At 51.0% G+C, this 26,747-nt stretch overlaps 1 protein-coding gene across 3 annotated transcripts in view; it reads right to left on the minus strand.

The window, feature by feature from the left end:
• Positions 1–603: 603 nt before the first annotated feature.
• Positions 604–26,747, minus strand: part of Hkdc1 (hexokinase domain containing 1) — a 40,590-nt gene continuing 14,446 nt past the window's right edge. For 2 of the 3 annotated variants that reach the window (XM_087596737.1, NM_001432154.1), the window contains 13 exons: positions 25,916–26,015; positions 23,793–23,976; positions 21,550–21,705; positions 20,068–20,301; positions 18,252–18,556; positions 15,913–16,052; positions 15,656–15,775; positions 14,657–14,752; positions 14,419–14,518; positions 12,096–12,279; positions 8,950–9,105; positions 3,026–3,259; positions 604–1,386 (listed from right to left, as the gene is read on the minus strand). In XM_087596737.1, coding sequence (XP_087452863.1) covers positions 1,239–1,386; positions 3,026–3,259; positions 8,950–9,105; positions 12,096–12,279; positions 14,419–14,518; positions 14,657–14,752; positions 15,656–15,775; positions 15,913–16,052; positions 18,252–18,556; positions 20,068–20,301; positions 21,550–21,705; positions 23,793–23,976; positions 25,916–26,015 — 2,157 coding nt within the window. In that variant the 3' untranslated portion in view covers positions 604–1,238. Of the gene's footprint in view, positions 1,387–3,025; positions 3,260–8,949; positions 9,106–12,095; positions 12,280–14,418; positions 14,519–14,656; positions 14,753–15,655; positions 15,776–15,912; positions 16,053–18,251; positions 18,557–20,067; positions 20,302–21,549; positions 21,706–23,022; positions 23,173–23,792; positions 23,977–25,915; positions 26,016–26,747 lie in introns of those variants that run through there. The other variant, NM_001432155.1, reaches the window with a different exon arrangement.

Genomic DNA, 26,747 nt, shown 5'->3' on the forward strand with positions numbered 1-26,747 from the left:
CAGTGGGGACCTTGTCCCAAAGGAGACGGATGGCACTTCTGTGGGGGACACAGAAGTTATTCTCTGGCCTCCATGCACATGTGTACAGCACACACACACACACACACACACACGAACACACACTTACATGTGTATGCACACAAATATACACGTGTATACACAAACACATATCCACATATACATGTGCACACATGCATACACACCCCTACACATGAACACATATCTGCATGTATGCACACATACCTAAAATGAATACACATCTACATGTGCACACACACACACACAAATACACACAAGAACACGTATCTGCATGTGTGCACACATGTATACACACCTGCGCATGGACACATGTGAATGCACACATATGCACACATACAACTTCCAACTGGCACCAGTCCAAGAGCAAGCGCTTAGGCGCAGGCCACGTGGTCACTGCTCAGTCTTGGGGAGTACCTCATGTCAATCAAGTGAAATGTGGATACTGGCTTCAGTAGATCCTCGGTTGGCAGGAAGTCTGGACTCTATAGATCCTGGATGTCCCTTAATGGGACCTGGAGATGCCAACAGGGCTCCCGGGGGAAAGCTCCACGCCTAGTGCCAAGGTTCCTGGAAACCCGTTTCTTTTATTCATGGACCCGTACTCATACACCTCACAGTCCGAAACAAAGGCAGACAGCAGCGTCACAGGAATGAGAAATAGTACCTCGAATGGTGTCCCACCCCACAATATACACATGGGCAATGGCACCCCAGGTGTTCACAGAGTGCCCTGAGAGGGTGACATTCCTCCTGGCTTCAGTGGGCTCCTCGATTCTCGGAGATGCAGGTGCCAAAGCCCTTGTCCCACCCCACCCCACCCCCGGGGCCTCTAAAGCCAATATGACAAGTGAGGCCATAGTAGCCTAGATCCCCGAGTTCACTACGCCCTTCTTCCTCTCAAGGGTTCAGGCCCAGTCTCCCACCAGACGTAGCTTAATGCCTGGAAAGGGAGGCTCCAGCAACCCCAAGACCGGATACCATTGAATGCTCACAGCTCAAGTGAAAGACTTGCCAAATGGGCGTCTCTGGGGCCAGATCCTTTGATTTTTTTAAAGTCAGCCCGTCTTTGGCCAAAATATGCCAAATGGAGGTGTCGCCGAGCGTCACTGCCAGGCCAGCACCGGGATGCTAAGAGTACTAAGAGAGGAAGGTCAGCCCAGCGGTCGTCTGGTGGCCCCTGTCACCACAGGCTGGGCCACCTAGTTGTCCTTCGGCAGCTGCTGTAACCTCTTGGCTACAGCTGTGATCAGAGCTGCTCCCTTCCCGCTGCCGTCTTCTGACAACATGAAAGTCACGTCGCACTGAGGAGCCAGGTCCTTCACTGTCTCCTGCAGTATCCGGGAGAAGCTGGGACAAGAGGAAGAGTGGAGATCAGCCCTTGTAGTGGGGTTGGTGGGAGCATGGTGATCACGTTTTCCTCTCTGGCCTTAGGGGAAAGCCCCATGCCCTCGGGTCAGGTGTGGTGCTAGCTGCAGGATTCTCACAGAACCAATCCAAAGAGTCTCCATTCCTAGTTCAGGGCTTCTGTTAAGGGAGGGGGGCCACTCCACCAAACTGTCGTCAGCACCTTTTGCTTTATCTCCATTTTACTAGACAGGGCTTCTCTGGGTAGCCCTGGCTGTTCTGGAACTCACTCTGTAGACCAGGCTGGCCTTGAACTTAAGAGATCAGCCTGCCTCTGCCTCTCAAGTGCTGGGCAAGGGCCTGCACCATCACTGCCCTGAGGTGTCAGCACCTGTGGTTTCTTTCTTTCAATTCTTAGTTCAAGAAAGAGATCTGGAGCTGGTGAGATGGCTCAGAGGAGCTTGCCTGCCTTCAGGCCTGAGTTCGATTCCTGGGTGGGTCCCGTGTGCTGATAGAAGAGAGCTAATGCCTATGCATCCACATATGTCCATACATACACATATACACATGTATGCACATATACACATATGTACATATATACAAAACCGTAAATACACACATACACATATGTACGTGTATGCAAAACCATAGAGACACATATACACATATGTACATGCATACAAAACCATAGATACACATAGTCACATATGTACATGTATGCAAAACTATAGATACACATATACACATATGTACGTGTATGCAAAACCATAGATGCACATATATACATATGTATGTGTATGCAAAATAAATGTAAAGACATTTAAAAGGCTATATGTGTAGAAACTAGATCCCAAAATGTGTGTCCCTGGGGACAAAGAAAAGCAGCTGTAAGGCAGAGATCAGCACCACAGGGATTTTAAAATCGTGTTCCACATCTCCTGTCACCAAAAGAAGATGGGAACATTGAACAACTCGATAGCTTCTGCTGGGAGTGGTGGTGCACTGTGTTAATCCCAGCCCTTGGGAGGCATTGGCAGGCAGATCTCTGTGAGTTCAAGGCCAGCCTGGTCTACAAAGTGAGCTCCAGGACAGCCAGGGCTACACAGAGAAATTCTGTCTCAACCCTCCCTCCCGCCACAAAGAGCAAATAATAACTTTCATTACTGAAGATATTAATTTAAGCCTCATGACACTCTATGAGGACTATGATTTTGTTGTTGTTGTTTGGTTGGTTTTTGTTTTTTTTTTTTGTTTGTTTGTTTTTTTTTTTTGTTTTGTTTTGTTTTGTCTATAGAAAAAGAGCTGAAGCTCAAAGCAGGCAAAAACTGGCCCTATGCCACCTGGCTTCTGCTGGGTGGTGGTGTCCATTTAATCTCCATGCATCATTCCCTGAGGGGCAGAGGTCATTGCTGTTGACCTCGCTGGAGTTTAAAGGCTAACTCCTAAGCCTCACATGGCCAACCAAGAAGCGGGAGCACCAGCCCTTGCATCAGCCTCAGCAGCAGTGGGCTCTACTACTCACAGTTAGCATCCCCATGGAGCCACATCTTCCCATTGTGAAGATGAAGTTTGTGTGGGTCCAGCTGGGGCCCCCCACTTGCCTGCCCTTTGTCCCGGTTCCCACCACCGTCTCGGGACTCACTGTGGGTGCAGCTTGTACAGGGTGCCGTCCACGCCCACAGTGACCTTGAAGTGCTGGAGGCCCTGGTCTTCTCTCCTTTTCTCCACGATGGCAGCCATGCCGGCGCCGCACATCTGGGCAGCCCTCCGAGACACAGCCCCGCACACCTCCTTCACCACAATGCTGTCTTCGCAGGTGCTGTCCAGGCCCAGCTGCTGCAGGATCCTCCTGACCTGCAGGAGGGCCAGCCGGTCACTGTGGACAAGCAGGCCAGACCATTAGCAGCCGCTTCCCTCACCCGGACCTGCTTCACCTGATCCAGTCTTGTCGCCTTAGCCTAAAGAGCCCTGTCAATGGCTGGGGTGTGGGGTGGTGGTCTGGATCCCAGTTGAGCTGAGGTTTGAAACCCCAGTGACCATAGGGACGGTAAGCTTTTCCCTAAATTCCCAGGAAACTACAGCCTCCCACATGCCCCTGTAGAGAGGTTTGTGACCCTCAGTCACGTGGGAGCAGCACCCCAAGCCCTCCCACATGTAGATCTCCAAGCTCTCAGGCAGAGCCAACAGAAAGTACCTGCTGTCAGACACTGACCCATCCAAAAACTGTATATAAGAAGGAACAAAGGAATGTGAGAATCACTCCTTCGTCTGACAGCTTCTGTCATAAGAGCTGCAACACTGCTGCTGGCGGAAGAGCTCTGTTCTTCTGAAATCGCCCTACACCCCTCCCTGGCTAGTCCTCCTCCTGCTGGCTCAGCCCGGCTGGCCTGACATCTTGGAGCAACTGCAGCCGCAGTGGTGGAGAAAGAGGTGGTGCAGCACCAGCAGGGGAGGCAGTGGAGGCTGCCGAGGTGATCCCCCTTCCTGCTCGAGCTCTCTCCCCTTCACCTGAACCCTCACACTTGGCCGGGCCAGAGATATCTGAGGAAAGCCTCCAGCAAACAGGCCCACAGTGGGGGTGCAGAACGTCAGAGACACAGGAAAAGTCTTCCACCCTAGGAAGTCAGTCCTGTTGCCTTTAAACAGCGAGATGTAAGGGCACACTCTTGATCACATTACTAGGAGCTAATATCAGAGTCACCAGCCAATATACCAGATGCCTATTTCTCAGGAGTCTAAGGCTCGAGGTACAAGGGTTATCCTTTTAGACTCCCCTGTGGTGCTCTCTCCCCGTTCTGGAAGCCAATATCCTTCCGTCTCTATTTCTGTCCTTTTGGGGTCTGTTTCTTGCTATAGGCTATGTTTCTACCTTTGGCTGGCCCAGTTTTCACTCTGCGGCTCAGTCTCCAAGTCATGATAATCCTCCTGCCTCTGCTTAGCCAGTGCTGGGACTAGAGGTGTGTGCTGTCAACCCAGTGAAATATATTCTCTTAGAAGACCAAGACATGTTCTTAGCATAAACTGCATACGGCTGGGATGTTCAATGGTCAAGAGACTAAAGTAATACATGTGGGGTCTGGAGAGATGGCTCAGTGGTTAAGAGCACTAACTGCTCTTCCAGAGGTCCTGGGTTCAATTCCAGCAACCACATGGTGGCTCATGGCCATTTGTACTGGGATCTGATGCCCTCACTGGCAGTGTACTCATATATATAAAATAAATCAATCTTTAAACAACAATAACAACAACAACAAAGGAATATATGGCACATGATGAGACCTTGAAGGATGGGAGCCCTTAACCCAGGGATCCACAACTGGTCAAGACACGGGGAGAATAGATATTGCTGAGAGCTGAGCCCTAACCGGGACATCTGGATCACATCCCTTCCTCCCAGGGGCCAGGTGTCATCTCAGAGGAGGAGGCAGAATGAACCAGAGGAAGTGGATGACTACTACATCAAAACTGGACAGGACGGGAGAGTTGCACACACCACTTCGAACAGTTGTGACTGCGTGTACGAGACCTGAGTAAAGCTTAGCACAGAGGGCAGAGGAGGTCACAAAGCCCCCTTGGCTTGAGGAGTTGTGGGCAACTGCTGGCTGCTGGAAAACATTGGCTTGAGAGAGCTTTCTTCAGGGATGGAGGCCCAGGAAGGCTGCCCATGCTCCCGCACATGGGCATACAGACAGCATGGGATAGACCTGGTGGGTTCTCTCAAAAAGAACACATGAAACTGGAGAGGGAATAGCCTGGGAGGGGGTGAGGTAGGAACTGCTGGAGAGGAAATGGGGGTGGTTTAATCAAAATAAATTACATGTATATATGAAATTCTCAAAAACAAAAAGTTTGTTTTTTAAAAGAATGGGAACCAACCAGGTGGTGATGGCGCACACCTTCGATCCCAGCACTTTGGAGGCAGAGGCAGGTAGATCTCTGAGTTCGAGACCAGCCTGGTCTACACAGTGGGTTCCAGGGCAGCCAGGGCTACACAGAGAGAAAAACCTGATCTAGAAAAACAAAAAACAAAACAAAACAAAAAAAGAAAAAAAAGAACCTGAAAGGACCGTGAACATATACAGAGAAATGGCACCACAAGGACAAGCTAGCTTCAAGTCTAGACCCCAATTAAGGTCACAGTGAGCCATTGATAAGTGAAGGCAATTTGCACTGAGCTAAGCTAATGTCTGTGAGGTTGTATGTTTGATGAGCCCTCCAAAGAATAACAGATTGGAGGCCAGGCAGGGGTCACACAGTGGGCCAGTCAGGCTACAGAACAACTACAGATAAATAAAGACAGACAGCTCCTGAGACCCTGGTTTAGTCATAGGATGTTTTTATGTTGTTCCTTTCACTTCCTTTTTAATTTTTATTTATCTTGTGATGCTAGGAACTGAACTCAGAGCTTCCTACATTCCAGGCAAGCATTCTACCAACAGAGAAAGTGAACACTCTTCCCCCTCTGCCTTCTCCCCTCCCTCCCTCCCTCCCTCCGGGATCTTCCTTTGAAGCCCAGACTGGCTTCAAACTCTGAATCCCCTGCATCAGCTAGGTGCTGAGGTACAGGCGACCCCCATACTTGCCTTCTAGAAATGACTTGTTTGAGCTGAGGGGACACAGAGCACAGGCACAGGCAAGTCAGGCTGACTGAGCTGTTCTCAGAGGATCTCACCAGGTACACCTGCTCCTTAGCATGCCAGACCACTGGTGCTTCCTCCTCCTCCTCCTCCTCCTCCTCCTTCTCCTCCTCCCCCTCTTCCCCCCTCCACTTTCTCCTCCCCGTCCCCTCTTCTTCTAAAAGATTTATTATTTTTGTTTTATGTGTTTGGCTTGCACTGTGTGAGTGGCTTTCACTGCAGAGGCCAGAAGAGGGCGTGAGATCCCCCGGAATTAGAGTTACAGGCAGTGGTGAGCAGCCACAAAGGGGCTGGGAACCCAGCCCAGGTCCTCTCCAAGAGCAGTCACTGCTCTTAACCCCTGAGCCCTGTCTTTCTAGACCCTGATTTTACAGTACTCTACCTTCTACAGCCGGCTCTCCAGACAGCAAGAACCCTACAGGAGCTCCTCTGTGAGTGCTCTGACATTACTGTGAGCCCACTGATGGATTTGTTTTCTGTTGTTGTTGTTTAATTGTATTTTTGGAATAAAGTCTTGTTATGAAGTCCTGGCTTGCCTGGCACTCCCTGTGTAGCCCAAAGAAATTCCCCTGTTTCTGCCTCCCAAGGGCATAGATAAGAGGTATGGCTTGGTCTCTCTTTACACCCATTACTGACCCCGGGAGGGCTTTTTTCACTTGGGACCAGCACAACACATACACACACACACACACACACACACACACACACACAACTGGTGGTAGTGGAGATGGAAAACTATTCATTCGTTCATTCATTCATTATTTTTGGACAGAGTCTCATTTTTTTTTTCTTTTTTTCTTTTTTTTTTTTCCGGAGCTGGGGACCGAACCCAGGGCCTTGCGCTTGCTAGGCAAGTGCTCTACCGCTGAGCTAAATCCCCAGCCCCTGGACAGAGTCTCATATAGCCCAGACTATTGTAGAGCTCATTATAGGACCAAAGATGACCTTCAGCGTCTCTTTGTCTCCTTGTACTAAGGTTACACACGTGCCCCGCCAGACCTTATGCTATGCTGAGGACTTGAACCATGGGCTTTGCGCACTCCAGGGAAGCATTACCAACTGAGCCACATCCCCAGCCTCAAAAGTCGCTTTCCAAAAAAGCAGTGCACCCTCAGGGAAGTACTCCACTTGTCAGCTGCTTCTACTCCTAAGTAAATAATTCATAAGACGCAAATGACTATGTGCAAAAGAGTAACTATTATGGTGTTTCTCAGAATAACCGAAATTCATAAATTATAACCTTGGCGTCGCATACTAAATTACAATATAGTAACAGGGAAGTTTTATACAGAATTTCAAAATGATCGTCACAGTAGCCAGTCGATAAAGGAAAGCCTGCTTTCGAGAAACGTTCTGACTAATTAATGCCGGCAACACAAGACTGTCGTCATACACATCGACGAACAGTGACAATATAGAAAAGGGACAGACAGACGGAAATTCAACACTGAATCTGATCGGGGATCCTGGGTGAATGTAAGATTTCCAGGAGATCCGAGGGACAAAGGAGAGAACTGAATGCTGCTGTAATCGTTCAAGTCTGGAATACGGGAAGGTTGGAGGATGAAATATGGCTTCCTCAGCGACTGTGCAGTTAGGGAAAGCAAGGAAGGGAGAGAGAGAACGCCTATGGAGTAAAACGTATCTTAGGCACGCAGGTCAAACAGAAGGGCCCTGTTTGCCTACTAACGCATCCGAGACGACTGCACTGCTGTGTCGGTGTTCGTCTGACAGTTCAAGAACAACTCAGAGAAGGTATTTCTGACATTAGGGCTCACAGGAGCTGTTTGGGATATGATAATGGTAGTTGGTTATGACCTTTTAAAGGGCTTCTGTTTTAGAGCTCATCTTGAAATATTTATAAATGAGCTGACATGAGGTGTGGGCTCCGTTCCAACTTAACCTAGCCAGAGGCCGAGCCAGTGGGAGTGTGGGACAGATGCAGTCTGGTACGGAGCTGACCACACCTTTGTGAGGGACAGCGATGGGAACACTGGGTCTGCTTCACCGTTGTTCTGCTTTTGAAGAGGTTTGAAATCCTCCATGATAAATAGTAAGACAAGAAGCAGAAGCCAGGCACGGTGCAAATACTGGAACCCCAGCACTTGGGAGGTAGAGACAGGACTCAGCTACGTTGCAACTTTGAGGCCACCTGGGCCATATCAGACCCTGTCTACAAACAGACAGACAGACAACCGAGCATTGTAAGTGAAACTCCCTATGACTAAACACTGAATAAATGATATGTAAATCACATGTAAAATGATGGCATGTGTCAGATAAGCTTGCAAACCTTAAAGAACCCAAGAGGGGACAAAATACACAAAACTCAAAGTAGCCACATTTGTTAACAAGCGCATGAGTGATTTTCCTTTTCCAGATATTTCTTTCTCACAGGTACACCATCTTTTCAAAATAGAGGGGGGATAACTTGTAGCCTAAATTAATTCCTGTGGTATCCTTCTGGAACCCTGGTAGAGAACCCAGTCCTTTCAATTAAGTGACCTGGGGCTGATCTATCCCCAGGCAGTATGCTGTCCTGTGGGCTGGGATCAGATGCAGGGGGATGGACAATGGAGTGGCCGTGAGTGAACTCCATGGCTACTGGAGTTTTCCTGCCCACTCTCTCTGTTTCCTTCTCCAGGGCTCCAGGATGGCTTCGAACTCGCCATGTAAGCCAACACTGATCCTGGCCCTCCTGCCTCCACTTCCTGAGGACTGAGATAACAGGTGCAAACCACACACCTGCTTTCTGAAGATGCAGGGATCGAACCCAGGGCTTCACACAGGCTGAGCAAGCACCCTGCCATCTGAGCCACATCCCCAGTCTTGCTTTCATTTTCCCATCTCAAATCTTCCCACCCCTTGTGAGGAGCCACCCCCTTCCCTCAGCATCCCACACAAAGCAATAAGTCTGGTCATACATCACCTTTCAATCTGAGACAGGAATTTGGTTTCAAAGATACCCCTGGTCCGGAGTCGCTCTGAAATCTGCCCTCGGAAGAGGAGCCCCTGCCGGGTGAGGTCGATCAGGATCCGCCTCACAATCTCCCCCAGGTACATCCCACTGGTCATTTTCTCGTACCTGTTTGGGGAAGAGGGGATAAGACTGGTAAGGGCAGAAAAGTGCTCTCTGAGGATGCTGTTCTGGGTGTGGAAAGCAAGCCACAGGCGCCTGAAGCTCATGGTTCACCGTGGCCTCTGAGGCTCTCCCTGCAGTTGTCAAATAAACCTAATACAGAGAACAGGGTCAAATGAGGGAGATAGGCCTCGGAGCCGCCTGGGAGACAAGCCCAGCTTCCCACATCCCTGCACGGGGCACGGGCCCCTACTGTAAGTCTGAAAACTGAGAGCAAAGCAGGATTCTAAGGAGGCAGGAAGCAGGAGTCAACCCTTGCCTGGCCCCAGTGCGGCCATCTTTCCCAGCCGTGTGCTACCTGTCTAAACTGTTAAGGATTTCCTCCATTTGGGTTTTGGTTTTGCCTGGTGGACTTCGACTTTGCCTTTGAAGACATCTGTCCACCAGTGATTGCAACAAGCTACTAACACCCAAAAGGTGCTAAAAAATTACCATTTTCCCCTTTCCACCGTGCTCCATAAGGAAATGCAGCCAGAGAGGAAGAGACTTAGGAAGCAGCCAGCACTGGGGAGGCTCAGCGCACAGGAGTGCAATCCCCCTGCGCTGGGTGGGAGGTGAGGCGGAGGAAGGCTGGCCATTCACCAGCCTGAGGTGAATGGAAATGCGAGTTCACTGTCATCTGAATGCTGGCCTCACACCCACGCTGTCCTGGAAACAAGCAGGAAGATGCTGCAAACCAGCGTTATGGAAGGCAGCTTTGCCAGGTCCAAAGGAAACTCGGGACCAATGGCTAACCGTGGTGCCTACTCGTGTACCAAAGCACATGCTGGCCTGCTGGTCTCTCTCAGCTCTGCTGACCAGCCCTCTTCCCCTAAACCTCTCCAGCCCTAAACTTCCCTTTCCCAGCCTCTCACTCCCATATAATCCGACCCTTTTGGCCACAAACTCTCTTGATCCTCCACTCCTGGCTCTGGGTCCCCTCTCTTGGCCCTGTCTTCGCTCTCTCTTCTCGTCCCCTCTTGCTCTCCTCTCTTCCCTCTCCTCTCATGGCCCAGTTCACTCTCTATTACTTTCTCTCCTTGCTCTGGACTCTTCCAGATGTTTCTGGTTGTTCTCCCCTCATATCTACAATAAAAACCTCCCCGCTCCCCCTTGGAGCCGTCGTGTTCTCAATTCATCCAGTATTTATCAGTTCCACTCCATTAAACTCTCCAGTCTGGAAAGATGAGCAGACAGTCACAGAACTGAGACCCAAAACTTCCAGTGAGAAGGGCGGGAAACACTCAATGGCAATCAGGGATGAGGTCGTCAAGCCCTTTCTAATGCAGAAATGAGGACTGGGCCCAGGATTCATGCACACTGCCCCAGAACTCTAGGCTGAGCCAGGGTCTCAGCCTGAAGACTCTTTGTTTTAAAACAACCACCTCACTTGGGTTACAGCAACTCCACTGCCAGCCAGGAGCGAAGGTTGCCAAATAGGGCGATCTGTTCGAGCCTCCGCCTAGGCAATGTTCTCAGCTCCGCAGTCCCCAACATCCTTGAGCCGGTCTTAGCACATTTCTGACATGTCCAACCTCCACTTGCTTGTATGCCTCTGTGATAAATCTCTGCTTCCCCTGTTTACATATTACAAACCCAAGCTTAGCCAGGACACGTCTCACAAGATCTAAAACACTCTCTGGCTGTTGGTAGAAAACTTTCCTAACCTTGATCTAGGGGAGGGACCAGACTCAGTACTGCGGCCTCACACTCTAGCTTCCCGTCAGTCTGGCCCTCTATTCCAGTGAGTATCAGAACGCAGGCAGAAATCTACTGCAAGGTGTCTAGAAGCCATTCATTATCTTCTGTCTTTTCAGTAGTTAGAAATTGCATCGTACCTCACAAAGGCTTGTGGCCCTTGATAAGATGTGATCCCTTGTCGAGGTCAGTGTTCCCATCCATCCTGGGGACCACTTTCCCACTCCTTAGAAGTCAATGACCTTAAAAGGCCAAGGACCTTGACCTCTAAATGGGACCTAGGAAAGCCCAGCCCACTAGGTTACCACAGCCCTGCTCTGTGTTACCCAGGCACTCTGCAAGGAGACACTGACAGCTTCTGGCCCAGGAGTCTTCAACGTACCTTATGGTAATTAGAGAAGGGACCCCTCACTCTCCTGTCAGAAACATCAAGGTGGCCTTCTTGTATCCCCTGTTCTGGCATCTGGCACAGAGGTATAATATGCATAGACAAAGCTGTCAGGTTGATGCCACGAACAGACCTGCTCCCTGGGTTCGGCAAAAGGCTTCTGCTGGGGCATGGTGTTGTGCACTGTATATTCAAATGCTGATTGCTGTGCCCAGAGATCTGGTGGCAGTCCTGACATTGGCATTGGCCTGTCATTTGGAGCATCTCCTACCTCAGTGATTGGTTAATAAAGAGCTTATTCAGCCTATAGCTGGGCAGGAGAGCACAGGGCGGGACTTCTCACCCCAGTCAGGGGGTTCCAAGCAAAAAGAGAAGAGAGAAGGAGGAAGAGGAGAAAAGAGAGCAGGAAGATTTGCCACGAGGTCCCGGTAACCATGAGGAGGAAGAGGAGAACGTGATGGAGCAGAAGGGTCACCCTGAGATCACCAAGTGAGTCGTCATGAGGACACACATGGAACAGACTCAGAGTGCAGGGCCACAGGCTGGGAAGTAAGCAGCCAACGAGGTTAGGGTAGATAAGCATCTGCCCAGCATGCAGCTTGTTAATAAATTGATTAGGTCTCCCTCTGTGTCATTTATTTGAGAGCAAAGGGGGGATAGAGCAGACATAGAAACGCCCCGTCGTTACTTAGAAGGAAGGGGGTTAAAGAAAAATCCACGGGGATCACAACTACATGTAACCCCTTCACACATGACACACACACACCCCATGGGATCACACCTACACGTAACCCCTTCACACATCACACACACACACACACACACACACACACACACACACACACACTCACACCCCACCTGGCCTTCTCACCTCTGTTTGCCGGCATTCAGGGAGCCCTCATCCACCTCCTTGTCGTACTGCGTGCGGATGTCATCTATGCAGCCGTTGTCGCCAAACCCGCCCCACTCCGTGTTGACGCACATCCGGCCTTCATCCCCGTCCACCAGCTCAATGTTCCTCATTTCTTCCATGTAGCACACGTTGCTTCCTGTCCCTGGAAGGAATCATGAGGGAACTTCAGTCCTCAAAGATAACACTAGGTCTACGGGAGGCAGATGAATGCCATAAATGATTGGTGTCTAGGGTCCAAGACAGAGCTGGACAGGGCTCCGGGTTCCTATTCAGCTGACAGTCTTTTTCTTTTCTATTTTTTCTATTTTTTGGAGCTGGGGACCGAACCCAGGGCCTTGCGCTTGCTAGGCAAGCGCTCTACCACTGAGCTAAATCCCCAACCCCCTCAGCTAGACAGTCTTAAACAAGTGCCCTATGGAGTTGTTAAAAAGAAGAAAATAAGGCAGTATCTGTGTATTCCCTCTACCTGTTAAGTAGCCAATGAATGGTTCTCGCCATCCTTAGCAGCAGCAGCATCTCCACCAGCACCACCATCATCATCACCACCATCACCATCATCACCATCATCATCACAACCATCACCATCATCACCATCATCATCACCACCATCATCACCATCACCACCACCATCATCACCACCACCACCATCATCACCACCACCATCATCACCATCACCACCACCATCATCACCATCACCACCACCATCATCACCATCACCACCACCATCATCACCACCACCACCATCATCATCATCACCATCATCACCATCATCATCACCATCACCATCATCATCATTGTCATCATCATCACCATCATCATCACCATCATCATCACCACCACCATCATCACCATCATCATCACCATCACCACCACCATCATCATCACCATCATCATCACCACCACCATCATCACCATCATCATCACCATCACCACCACCATCATCACCACCACCACCATCATCACCATCATCATCACCATCACCACCACCATCATCATCACCATCACCACCATCATCACCATCACCATCACCATCATCATCATCACCACCATCATCATCACCATCATCAACACCACCACCATCATCACCATCATCATCACCATCATCTTCCCTATCACCCCATCATACCCACCATTGCCATCACTGTAATCAGCAGCAGCATCTCCATCCTTCCCATCCTCATCACCCCCCACCTCGGCACCCTCGTTACCATCGTCGTCATGCCCATGGTGCCTAGCATCATCAGCACCCCATTACCATCATCCCGACAGCAGCAGGAGCAGAGCCAGAGTCAGACCCAGTTCCACAGCCCCAGGCCACCATGTCCAACAGCAGCCTCCTTCCTCCCCCAACACCTGGCCCCTGAACCGTAAGTTGAAAGCAGGGAGAGTGAGCAGGAGGAGACACAGTAATGGAGGCGACCGTAGTTACAACACTGTATACTGTCGGGAAACCCTGCTACTGAGGTTGAAGGCTGGCATTGCTACACAGCCCTGAGCTCAGTGCAAAAGGGCGGACTCCTTTTGTCACTGGGGCTTCCTCTTCTCTGGGGGATCCCGAGGCCCACCACAGACTACCTGAGGAATGTCGTGTAGTCCTGCACCCAAGACTCCTGGAAGGCTTCCCAGTGCCAATGAGGCATCTCAGTACCTAAGCCTTTAGCCAATGACCTTTGCCCACCCTGGAAATTCTCATCCCCTTCCAAAACTATGTACTCCTTGGTTCACCCCAGATAAAGTGCATGCACACATACCCTGTTTCTTTGAATATCGTCTGAGAGAATCGACCGTTGAGCATATGTGACACTGAGATCTCCAGAGGAAACTTCCTCCCTCCCCAGCAGTCCCTGACAGACCCAGGTCCTCCTGACCCATGTGTTTCAGACTTGGCTTCATCCTTTACTGCCTGGTGGGTACCGGAGCCCAGACACACCAAGGGAAGATGTGGACCTCAGAACTCAGTTCCACTCAAGCCTTCCCTGTTTGGTGCCTGGACACCACAGGGAGGAGGCAGAAAGCCGGAACCACAATATACATCCATGGGGATGTCCAAGACGTGAAGGGGGAAAATGAAAAACAAAACAAACAAAAAACCTCCTTCTTAATGTATCTTCTCCTTCCCCGATGAAAAGAAGGACCTTGGCTCACAGGCTTGGTGAGAAAGAGCCTGGGAATGAGCCAACCTGGGTCCCCAGACTGAATCACATCCTGGAAACAAAGCAAAGAGCCCAGGAGAGTGCGAGGGGACCGGGTCACTGTCCCCAGACACCGGCCTACCACGTACCTGCAATCAAGCCAATCTCACACCGGGGATCCTCATAGCCACAGGTCATCATGGTCCCCACCGTGTCATTCACGATTGCAACTATGTCCAGGTCAAACTCCTGCAAAGCAAGCAAGCAGTTGTCCTGGAACAGAATGTGCCAGGGGCACCTCGGCCCAAGGCAGACCGAGGTCTGGTAAATCGTGGCAGGGCAGGGGAAGAGGACTGGTCCAACATGAGCCTCCCCACCACAGCCTACGTTTCTCCTCTTGATGGCTTCTCTGAGCATGTCCACCACGTCCTCCCCTTCACAGTCGGTGGCCTTGAAGCCTTTGGTCCATCCTACTAGAGTCCCCTGAAACAAACAAGGGGAACACTTTACTTGGGCAGCCACTCTCAGAATGACAGAGCACCTCAGATCCAATAGGGACGAGACATGGAATCGGGTCACTGGTAGAACATGTATGTTCTTCACCTACTTCTACTTCAACTATCCCAACATGGCTCCTGCTAAACAGGCTCTTCACAGCTCTGCGTGGTCTTCAAGACTCAGGGGTGTTCCTGTCACTGCTACACAGACTCAAAGTCTGGGGACAGAGCCATCCCACTGCTAAAGTAGCCCATGACGGACAGAGGTGTTCTAAAGAGGCTGAATTAGAAAACACCAGACTCAGACTCAGCACTCCCCCACACCCCGCTTTGTTTGTTTGTTTGTTTGTTTGTTTGTTCCGGGACTCAGGAGCATGTGCACAGGGTCAGTGTGGACACTATGCCAATCTGTAGAATGGACTGAGCAACGTGGACTGTGGTACCTGTGGGCAGCCCTGCACCCAATTCCCTGAAGATACCCAGGAATTAACTAACCCTTTTAGTGAACTTCAAAATAAGGAGAAATGAAATTCAGTAAACAGAAAACCCTTTAAGTGGTTCAGTCCCTCTCCACCATGTGTTCCCAGATGTGCAAACAGTGGCTTGGTGATGTGGTTCAGTCAGTAAAGTGCTTGCCTCGTGTACGTTCTGCCCTGGGTCCGATCCTAGCATGACACGGGCTGGGCATGGTGGTGCCCGCCTGCTACCCCAGGACAGAAGGTGGAAGCAAGAAGATCAGAAATTCATGTTGATCTTTGGCCTGCCTAGGATACAGGAGAACCTGTCTCAAAAACCAACCCAATGTGAGCACAGACACAGAGGAACCTTGAAAGGGCCACAGGGGAGGGCAGCCTCCGGGCTGGCTGTGTGCCTGGCAGGGTCATCTTACCTTGTCGATGCATGTTTGTCTGCAGGGGAAGGAGAATGTGAAGCCCAAAGGCAGCTGGGCGCCCTTGAGGCCCATATAGTCCAGGAAGTCAGCGATGCACTGCACAATGTGGTCAAAGAGCTGCAGGGAGAGAGAGGTGCTCATGCAAGGTGTGCACTGATGGGGGCCGAGGCTGGCCTCCCCACCCCCTAATCCCCTCTCCCCCACCCCAACCCCCTGCTCCCCCACCCCCTAACCCCCCAGTCCTAATACTCCACCTCCTCTCCAGTGCCCTGCATGATCTCCAGAGGGATGGCAAAGATCTTGTTGTACATTCGCACCGACCTCTTCCTGATCTTTACAAGGAGGACGCGGAAGTTAGTTCCCCCCAAGTCCAGGGCAAGGAACTTTCCTTTCTCTGTGGGAGAGAGAGTGGAGGCTGCATCCCACCCGCACATGCTGAGCAGGGACCCCGGTTGGGCACTTGGAGGAAGAACAGAGGGCCAAGCTCAGAAGGGGAGCCTCTCTCCTGGCCTCCTAGACAGGAGAAGCTTCAGGTCCTGGTAGGTACCTGGAACTTGTCTTAGGCCAGAACATTTTTCTTAGCCCTCATATCCCAAGACCCAAGCACAGCTTCTGAGAAACAGCTTTCATCCTGGGCCTCCTTCCACGTCTGCAGAGGGAGGAAGTTGAGTCTTCAAGGTTCTTGCAGCTCTAAACCTTCCTGACCAATGGGTCCTAAGCCTCTGCTATAAAACACAATGGGTAGAACCTGGCGCTCAGGGACCATGCATGGGGATCCGGGCCAGCTAACCTGAGTACGAGGGGCTCTGGAAAGCATCTCCTTCCAGATGAAATGGTCCAGGGGAGTCCTGCACCAGGAGCATGACCCTGCTCTTCCTCTACGTGTGCAGACATGTGCATGATCTGGGGGGGAGGGCACATGTGCCACGGGACATATTTGGACCGGGGACACGTCTGTGGGTGGTTCCTGGGGTGGAGCTCGGGTTACCAGGTTTACATAGGAGACAGCCTTACACTATGAGCTATCTCATTGGCCAGGCATAAGCAGTTCCTGTCGCCTCTTCCCTGGGCTCCATGTCCTCCAGCTGGGAAAGCATCCCCAGCCCTGTATCATGGAACCGTGCAGGTCCCCAACTGCAGCCTCACCCCCACACCCTGCCCCTGGGGATCAGAGTCTTGTCTACACAACGTCTCTTGTTGCCCTCCATTCACCCACTCGCTTCCGGCCATACTGTTCTTTCTGTCCCTCACACTTGCCAAAGACATCATTCCAGCCATCTTTATTTTTCTTCCCAGCGCCCATCCTTTCCTGATAGCATGTGTCATTTACGTTACCTTTTGCCTGCCTCTCTAAGCTCCATTCATAAGCACAGGGACTCTGCTGTGTTTGGGCCTAGAGCAGAGCCTATCATGCAGCCACTGTTTCAGGGAGAATTGAGGGACACGGGGGAGGGGGGGTAGCGGGAGATGAAAAGAGAAAGAAACGGCTGGTGTATTTTACTGTTCTAATGAGCTGTGCCATCTGTGAAATGGGAATATCCCATCTTAGGTAACAGGCAGTGGTTTGTGGGATGAAATTACTCAAAGCAAGCTGTAAACCTGAGCATGGGCCAGCAAGAAGACGCAGGGGGTGAAGGCAGCCACCTCCGAGTCTAACATCCTGACTTTGAGCCTCAGGTCTCACAAAGTGGAAGGAGAGAGCCAGCTCCCACAAGCTGTCCCCGAACCTCTCCACGTGTATGGTGTGGCTTGCAGAAGCTCCTGAGGGTGAACAGAGGTGGGGCGGCTGCAGAGAACTGATTCTGCTGCTCAGTGATTCCCCAGAGAGAACAGCAGTTGAGAGTTGGAAACGTCAGGGCTGAAACAGTGAGGAGCAAGGCTGTAACCCAAACCCCAGAAGAACCAGCCAGAGGGAGCCCTAAGGCCCACAGAAGCCCAAGTGTCCATAGGGAGGTTTGGGGCAGCATAGGGACTTCTGCAGACTTACAGCAAGAAGTCTATTCCTGTTATCACCCACACCAAGACGACAACACACACACACACACACACACACACACAAACAGACACAGAGACACACACAAACATACATAGACGCACACATACACACAGAGAGAGACACACAGACATAGACATACACATACACATACACACAGAGACACACACAGACATAGACATATACACTCACACACAGACACACATATACAGACACATACACATACACAACACAAACATATATACACAGAAACACATGTATAACACAGAGATACACACTTACATACAAACATATATATACACAGAGACACACATATACACAGAGAGACACACAGACACACTCATGCACACATACAGACATATACACACACTGACACTGTAATACATACACTCATATACATACAAACACACATTCAATCATACACACATAGAGACACACAGACACACACACACTCACACAGATAGATACCCGCATATGATTTAACCAAGTCATGCAGACTCTTCCAACCAAGGCTCTAACCACACTGCATTTGCAGAATGTAGACAGAAGCCCTCACACCCCTAGAGAGCAGGTGGGTGCCTGTATCACCCACCAACCAACCTGTGCCATCGGGCATCCCATAGACGTAGGTGGGAAGCATCTTCACTGTAGCCAGAGCGTGAGTTTTTTTCTTCAGCCCATACTCAAGTTCAGCCCGCATCTTGTCCCGCACACCCAGGAGTTGCTCTCGGGTCAAATGGAACAAAGCCAGCACCTTATCGATCTGCTTACGCTGGGCCTGCACCCGAGAGGCCACTGCGGTCACCATGGCAGCCCCTTTGGTGCTTCCGCTCTCTGATAGGAGGAAGCGGACATCACAGTTTGGGACCAGCCTCCTCACCACTTTGTGTAGGCGTTTGGGGTACCTGGAGGTAGAGATGGCAGTCAAATACCGAGCAGTCTGGCCAGTGGGCAAGGACACAGAGCTAGTGGGCTGTGGGTTCCAAGGGGCCCTGCTTGTGGACGGTGTGAGGATGGACCAGGACAGGAAGTGCTGATGTTTCAACCCAGAGGGTATGAATGAACAATGTCACCTCTGTCTGTGGCGAAGGATTTGCTCTCTCAGCCCTTTCTAGGGTGTACACTCCTGGCTTCCAGTGAAGCCTCTGTTAGCTAACGAGTCTTTAACTCTGAATCCCTCTGAGGAATTTTCATTTCCCTATGTCTTCCTGGCGGGATCTGGCGACCCCCGCCATCACTGATTTTCCCCATCAATGACTGGGTATCTCTGACTTTTCAGTACGACTATGCCGTGGGTATTACCTAAATAGCGGAGAGGAAGATGGCGAGGAAGAATGACAGATGGAAAGAAAGGTAGGGAGACACAGAAACAGATATACAGATGGGCAGGCAGACAGGCATGCGGACACATGAAAGACAAATGAATGAACATACCAATACATACATGGATGGATGGATGGATAGACAGACAGATGGGTGAGTAGATAGATAGATAGGTGGATGGATATAGATAGATAGGTGGATGGACATAGATAGATAGATAGATAGATAGATAGATAGATAGATAGGTGGGTGGATATAGATAGATAGGATAGATAGATAGATAGATAAGTGGGTGGATATAGATAGATAGGATAGATAGATAGATAGATAGATAGATAAATAAGTGGGTGGATATAGATAGATAGGATAGATAGATAGATAGATAAATAAGTGGGTGGATATAGATAGATAGGATAGATAGACAGGTGGATGGGTGGGTGGATGATAGAGGGTCTTTCTAATTAGGCAATAGTTTTAGCAGACTTTTTTTTAAAGATTTTATTTATTTATTTATTTATTTATTTATTTATTTATTTATTTATTTATTTATTTATTATTTTATGTGAGTTCACTGTCTCTGTCTTCAGACACACCAGAAGAGGGCATCAGATCCCATACAGATGGTTGGGAGCCACCATGTGGGTGCTGGGAATTGAACTCAGGACCCCTGGAAGAGCAGTCTGTGCTCTTAACCACTGAGCCATCTCTCTGGCCCCCCAAACTTTTCTTTTTAGATAGGTCTTGCTGCACAGCCCAGACTGAGCTCAAGCTTGCTTTCTCCCTGCCTCCTTCCGGTGGAAATCTCCATTGCTCGGCCCTCCATACACAATAGGGAACATGTTGCTGGTCAGCCCCTTCGAGTGCTGCCATTACCGGTCTGCACCACCACATCCAGCTAATGGCCCGAGTGACTCCCCAAAGTGTCTGGCCAGCTCTGTAAATGCAGCCTTTGCTCAGTCTTCCCTTGAAATCTTAGAACCAGTAAGAGGAACCTGATTCCAACTGCACGGATATATCACAGAAACCTGAGGGAGCACCAGGGCTCAACTCCAGGGGCAACTCAGCTTGGGATACACTGGCGGGTGGCACTTACTGAGGGTGTGTTTTGTAGAGGGTTCCATCCATGCCCACCGTGGTGCGGAGCCGGGCCAGCTTCTTGTTCTCTCGGAGGCGAGTCAAGATGGCTGCCAGCGCAGCGGCGCAGAGATTGGCCGAGCGAAAAGAGACGATGGTGCACACGTGCTGGACAGCGATGCAGTCTGACTCAGAGGGGTCCAGGCCCAAATCCACCAGGATCTCTCTCGTATTGGCCAGGCCTTCTTTACTCCTGAGCAGGGGACAAGAGTGAGAGGCCCACACTTCCCCATGCTGTGTGGGTTGTGTGCACCCTCTCATAAGAACACAATATAACCAAAGACAGCATCAGCAGTGAGCAGAGCAGCTACTACGAGCCACCGCACGCGTGCTAAGGCTCTGACTCGCCAGCCTACTCCTCCGATCTTCACAAGAATCCCAAGGGAAGGAGCTCTTAGGAGATGGTCCAGGCGAGAGGTCTGAGGCAGAGGGTGAGTGGCTTGTCTCTGCTCACAAAGCACCTACCTAAGTCCTGGAGCTGTGGCTTGGACTCCCGCAGTTAAATTTCAGAGCTCACACTTTTTTTTTTCTTTTTTTTCGGAGCTGGGGACCGAACCCAGGGCCTTGTGCTTGCTAGGTAAGCGCTCTACCACTGAGCTAAATCCCTAACCCCAGAGTCCACACTTTTTTTTTTTTTGGTTCTTTTTTTTCGGAGCTGGGGACCGAACCCAGGGCCTGACGGAACCCAGGGCCTTGTGCTTCCTAGGCAAGCGCTCTGCCACTGAGCTAAATCCCCAACCCCCAGAGTCCACACTTTTAAGCACGTCACATTCTACTGCCGCTCAGGGCTCATCCCTGCCAAGTTCTGTGCAGACATGGATTCTGCACGTTAGACTGATTGCGAAGCTCAGGGGAGAGCTGGGGGTTCCAAGCCTCGGGAGCAGGTTTCTGGTCAGATTGCACTAAGCTCTTTCTTCACGCCGCTGCGGGGCTTTGCGTATAAAGACTCAGATCAGCAGATCAGAAGGCAGCCATACCAGGAGCCCAGGGAAAAGACTCAGGTTCTACAGCCTGGCTCAGGGACTCTGCACCGTACAGAGTACAAGGCTACAACCAGATCATAAGCAAAACTATACGCAAATGTGCGATTCAGGGTAAGAATCCAGGACTTGATTCCAATCCCAAGGGATCAGTGACTGCCAAATTATTACTAGTCACCCTTCAAGGGAGGAAGAAGACAGGAAATCATGGCACGTAGGTGGCTTTCTGACAGTGCAGTCCCTGGCTAGTGACCCAAAGGGTGTGACAGCCAAGGCCGGGACTGAAAGTCCCTGTGAGGGAAGAAGGTCTGCTCCATCATCTGAGTGCATGGCACTGTGGCCACCAACCCAGGCCTCCACAGACTCAGGGCAGCAGGGGACACCCCAGCCCTTCACAGAGGCAAGGAGGGACCTCCAGCCCTTCACAGAGGCAAGAAGGAAGGGACACCCCAGCAGCTTACATCTCCATGGCAGCCACGTGCTGTGTTTCAATCTTGCCCTTTGTGTGGAGAGCGGAGGACTTTGCACCCCCAAACAGGAGACCAACTTTGGCCATCTTCAGCAAGATGAGCCTGACCAGCTCCCCCATGTACAGCCCGCTGATCATCTTCTCGAACCTGTGATGGGGTGAGAGGGTCAGTGTGAGCCACACCTCAGACCTGGTCAGTGTGAGCCACACCTCAGACCTGACCAGTGTGAGCCACACCTCAGACCTGGCCAGTGTGAGCCACACCTCAGATCTGGCCAGTGCCAGCCACACCTCAGACCTGGCCAGTGTGGGCCACACCTCAGACCTGGCCAGTGTGGGCCACACCTCAGACCTGGCCAGTGTGGGCCACACCTCAGACCTGGCCAGTGTGAGCCACACCTCATATCTGGCCAGTGCCAGCCACACCTCAGACCTGGCCAGTGTGAGCCACACCTCAGACCTGCCCATCGGGGAGCCATTTGTACTTAGGCCATGAGGAACCACGGTGTTTTGGACTTCTATTTTCCTAAGCTCATTTGACCATCACATGACATCAGAGCAAAGACCTGGGTGCTTCTAACCCCCTCATTGAGCTTCTGTCTCAGAGAGTCTGCTGAGATTTCAGCCTGGAGTGTCCACCGAAGGCTGATTTGTCAAAGGCCTGCTCCTTGGCCTATATTCTGGAGGAAGTGTCACCTTTATGAGGTGGGCTCCATAAAAGTTCACCCACCACTAGAGACATACTTTTGAAGAGAAAAATGGGACCCCAGCCCTCTCTGTGTCACACCCAGCCATAGGGTTTTCTCTACCACACACTCCCACCATAATATTTGCCTGTGGTGGGCCAAAAGCAATGAAGGCAGCTAGTCATAAGGCTGGGAACCAAATGCCACACTTCTGCTCTTGGAGTATGAAGGTGAGGAACTTCACAAACTGCAAGCCAGGTGACCCTTCACCAGCTGACTAGCTTAGGCACTTGTTACAGTAGCGGAAGGCTGATTTGAAACTTGGAGAACCCAGAGAAGGCCCACCATGACATGGATAGAAGACCAAGAGGTGGCCCTCGCCTCTGAGACTCTTCACCAGACTAATTGTTTCCTAGGCTGAACAATAATATAATTTTTAGTCTTGGAATATAGGAAGGCACAATTTCCAGAACCATGCTATAACCAGACTTATACATTGCAATATAAAAACTCTTGACCATTGGGGCAGGATAGATGGCTCAGCGGTTAAGAGCATTTGCTGCTCTCCCAGAGGACCTGAACTCGGTTCCCAGCACCCACATCACATAGCTCACAACCACCCATAGCTCCGGCTCTGGGAAGAGGGAGAATCCAATGCCATCTTCTGGCCTCTGTGGGTACCTGCATTTACACCTGCACGTGTGCATGTGTACACATGTGCGCGCACACACACACACACACAAATAAAAACTGATTTAAAAAAAATAATCGTTTTAAACCTTGAAAACACAGGAGGCAAACAAATGGAATTCAGGTTCGATCTAAGTGGGAATTGTTTTGAGTGAAGCAGAGATAAAAGTCCAGTGGGCATCACTTTGGCTTGTAACAGCTCCTAGTTGCAGGGAAGGAGGCATGCGCGGGGAAAGAGGCATGCGCAGAGAAGGAGGCATGCGCGGGGGGGGGGGGGGGGAAGAGGCATGCGCTGGGAAGGAGGCATGCGCAGGGAAGGAGGCATGCGCAGGGAAGGAGACAAGCGCAGGGAAGGAGGCATGCGCAGGGAAGGAGGCATGCGCAGGGAAAGGTAGCAAGGCCGGCTGGTGGGGGAAGCTCAGCCATGGCAAAAAGCTACAGCAGCACCTGAGCAGCCGCTCTGCAGGCCTCGGCTGAAGCTCAAAGTGGGTGTGGCCGAACAGCAGACAGAGTGGCTGCTGTGAGATGAGGCCCCTGAGGATGTCTGGTGGCTGGGGAGCCCCAAGGAAACTCGCATGGAAAAGCCTGGGCAGAGTCCTGTGCTTTCTGTGCCTAGCTTTCCTCTGTGCCCACTCACCTATATGCTCCAAGACAGCAGGAACATGGCATTTGGCTCACAGAATTATCGGTAGAGCCTTGGATGCGCACCCATACCGCAGAACTATGAACTGCATGAGAACTGTGGTTAGGACCTAGGGGGACAGGCTCCCTGCGGGGACTGACCTTCTGGGGTACAGAGAGAGCCCAAGACAGAGAGAGAGGGACTGCCAGGCATTGTATACCCGGATGGAACACTCACAGCTGCTTCCCGGGGTTGAGTGAGCCCAGGTCCAACTCTCTGTCAAACTCGGTGCGAATGTCCTCCAAAGTGCCATCGTCCCCGAAGGCCCCCCACTCCGTGTTGATGCACATCCTTCCCTCGTCCCCTTCCACAAGGTCGATGTTGCTCATGTCCTCCATGTAACACGCGTTGGTGCCTGTTCCTGGAGAGCAGACCAGAGACAGAGGGGACAACAGCAGATGATTGGCACATGTCTGTCCCAGTGTGAAGTGGGGGGGGGGGGTTGTCCTGGAAACGTTAGATGCTTCAAGCTGTCTGTGGTCAGACCCCTTAGGAAAACCAGGCCAGGAAACCCCTTTTAGAAAAATCAGAGGGGTTGGGGATTTAGCTCAGTGGTAGAGCGCTTGCCTAGCAAGCGCAAGGCCCTGGGTTCGGTCCCCAGCTCCGGAAAAAAAAAAAAAAAAAGAAAGAAAGAAAGAAAAGAAAAGAAAAGAAAAATCAGAAACTGCCCCCTAGCCCTGGCAGAGGAATGGGAGGCAGAGACGTGGCTCTTTGAGAACAGAAATGGTGGCACACACTGGCATGAAACACCGCCCCCCAACCAACACACACACACACACACACACACACACACCTGTAATCCAGACAGGAGGACGGTGAATTCTACAGATAAAACCCTGTCTCAAAAAAAAAAAAAAAAAAAAAAAAAAAAAAAAAAAAAACAAAAACAAAAACAAAAACCTGTCTCAAAGGATTACTTGAGTGTATTATGCCCCAACTGCCTTCTCACAGGCTCCCCCAGCTGCTGGGCACTCCCAGCATCTAACTTTCTGTCACAGGCCCTTTGCGCCTCTGCACAGGTTGCCCACTTCTACCCTGGTCTTGGAAATTAGTCTCACAGTTGCAGCCCAACTGAGACAGGAGCTTTAAGCCCAGGCTAGCCTGAAACTCACTAAGTAGCCCAGGCTGGCATCAACATTAGAGCAATCTTCCTGCCTCCAGTCCATAAGGGCCAGGACTACAGATGGGAGCTACTATGCCCAGCTTCCGTTGCACTTCTCAACATACACAGGAGAATCCAGGGAGGCACCGTGAGCCAGCACTGAGCACAGAGCCAGCAATCATAGCGTGAAAAGGCAAGGGAGAGAAGGAGGGGGCGGGGATAGAGACGGGGAGAGAGAGTGTGGATGCAGAATGGGTAAGGTGTGAAGATGAATGAGGATGGAGAGAGGGAGGGAGAGAGGGAGAATGGATGTATGGAGCGGGAGAGGGAAGATGGAGGCACAGAGGGAGGGAGGATGGATGCGGGGAAGGTGTAGAGGTTTTGTCTTTTACTGTTTATTGTAATGCTAAGTGCTGGGCTCCAAGGTTTGGAGTCTGCCTGTAGCCGGAGAGGCCCTGCCCCCAGTTCATTCTGATTGGTAAATAAAGATGCCAGCAGCCAATAGTTGGGGAGGAGAGACATAGGCGGGGTTTAGAGTTCCAGGACGGGGGGGGGGGGGAGGAGGAGGAGGGGGAGGAGGGGGAGGAGGAGGAGGGGGAGGAGGGGGAGGAGGAGGGGGAGGAGGAGGGGGAGGAGGAGGGGGAGGAGGAGGAAGGGAGACTGAAGAGGGCAGTCATGGGATAGAGAAGCAAGGAGAGCCATCATGGTCTAAGGGCTAAGAGAACGTGGCCCAGAGAGCTGCCCAATTGGAGTTACAAGCAGTCCAGACGGAACCTAGGAAATAGGATAACTGGGGGTTACCGATGGGAAAACAGAGTCTAACCGCATGGAGGGTAGGCAGCTGCCCGGCTACTGGGCTGCTTAAGGCTTATTAACATAGAAAGGCCATGTGTCTTTCATTCAGGAACATAAACCAGTAAGGCGGGAAGGAACCCCACGCCAGGATTTATTAAATATTTTTACAACAGGATAGAGGGAGGGAAGATGGATGGACAAAGGGAGGGAGGATGGAGGGACAGAGGGAAGGAGGATGGAGGGAGGGAAGATGGACAGAGGGAGGGAGGATGGATGTAGATGCAGGTTTCTCATCTCCCCGTGTTGCTCGCAGAAAAGTGGCAGCACCCTTTATATGTATTTAGGTTTTACTCAAACTCAGCCCCAGCCCCACCCCCTCCCACCTCCGAGTCCACTGAGTTACCAATGATAACGCCGACCTCACAGTTGGGATCATCATAAGCACAAGTCATCATGGTCCCCACAGTGTCGTTAACCAAGGCCAGGATGTCCACGTCCAGGTCCTGGTGAACAGAAGGCCTCGTGGGTGTCAGTGCGGGGAAGCCGTACTCTCCCCACCCCCACCACCCCCACCCCCACCCCACACAATGCACTTCACTAGACACTGCCTGCAAGAAACAGACTTTGTGAAGATTCAGAGTCTAGGGGAGGAAGGGGGAGCTTGAGCTTCTGTGTTAAGGGAGTGTCTTCTGTGAAGGGGCAGCCCCTGGCATCTACCCCTGGGGGAGATAATGGAAAACACATCTGTCCTGGGAATAATGGTTATTTCTAAGAGAAAACATGTCAGTCCTGGTCCACAGGGCCCTGCCCGGGAAGCTAGCAGGGCATCAACCAAAACCCATCTCTTCTACATGGGTTTCCTATTCTGTCCAGCCCTAACACCACGGTTCCCTCAGACCTGGAGGACTGTTTTAAAGTGAGAAGAAAGGATTGGGAGGCAGCACCGTGAAGTCTCCTTTGGGGTTAGGGGGTCATACTTCCCAGTGGCACGCCCGCCTCCATAATAGAGGCTCATTCACCAGCTCAGCCGAGAACGCTAAGAACAGCTCTACTTCCCGTCAGGCAGCGAGCGGTTTAGCCTTTAGTGTTCAGGATTCTTTTCTCTCTTGCTTTTGCTGCTATATAAATGACTGTAAAATGTTGTCAAAAAGCAAGCCGACAGCTCAATAGGGAGCTAAGAGCAGTGTTCTTTAGGTTCTTTGTTATCCGTGTGTTGCTTCCTTGGTTAACTAGGA

Source organism: Rattus norvegicus, chromosome 20 (genome assembly GCF_021556685.1).
Source record: "Rattus norvegicus strain SHRSP/BbbUtx chromosome 20, alternate assembly SHRSP_T2T, whole genome shotgun sequence".
In the NCBI taxonomy this organism is placed as follows: domain Eukaryota; kingdom Metazoa; phylum Chordata; class Mammalia; order Rodentia; family Muridae; genus Rattus; species Rattus norvegicus.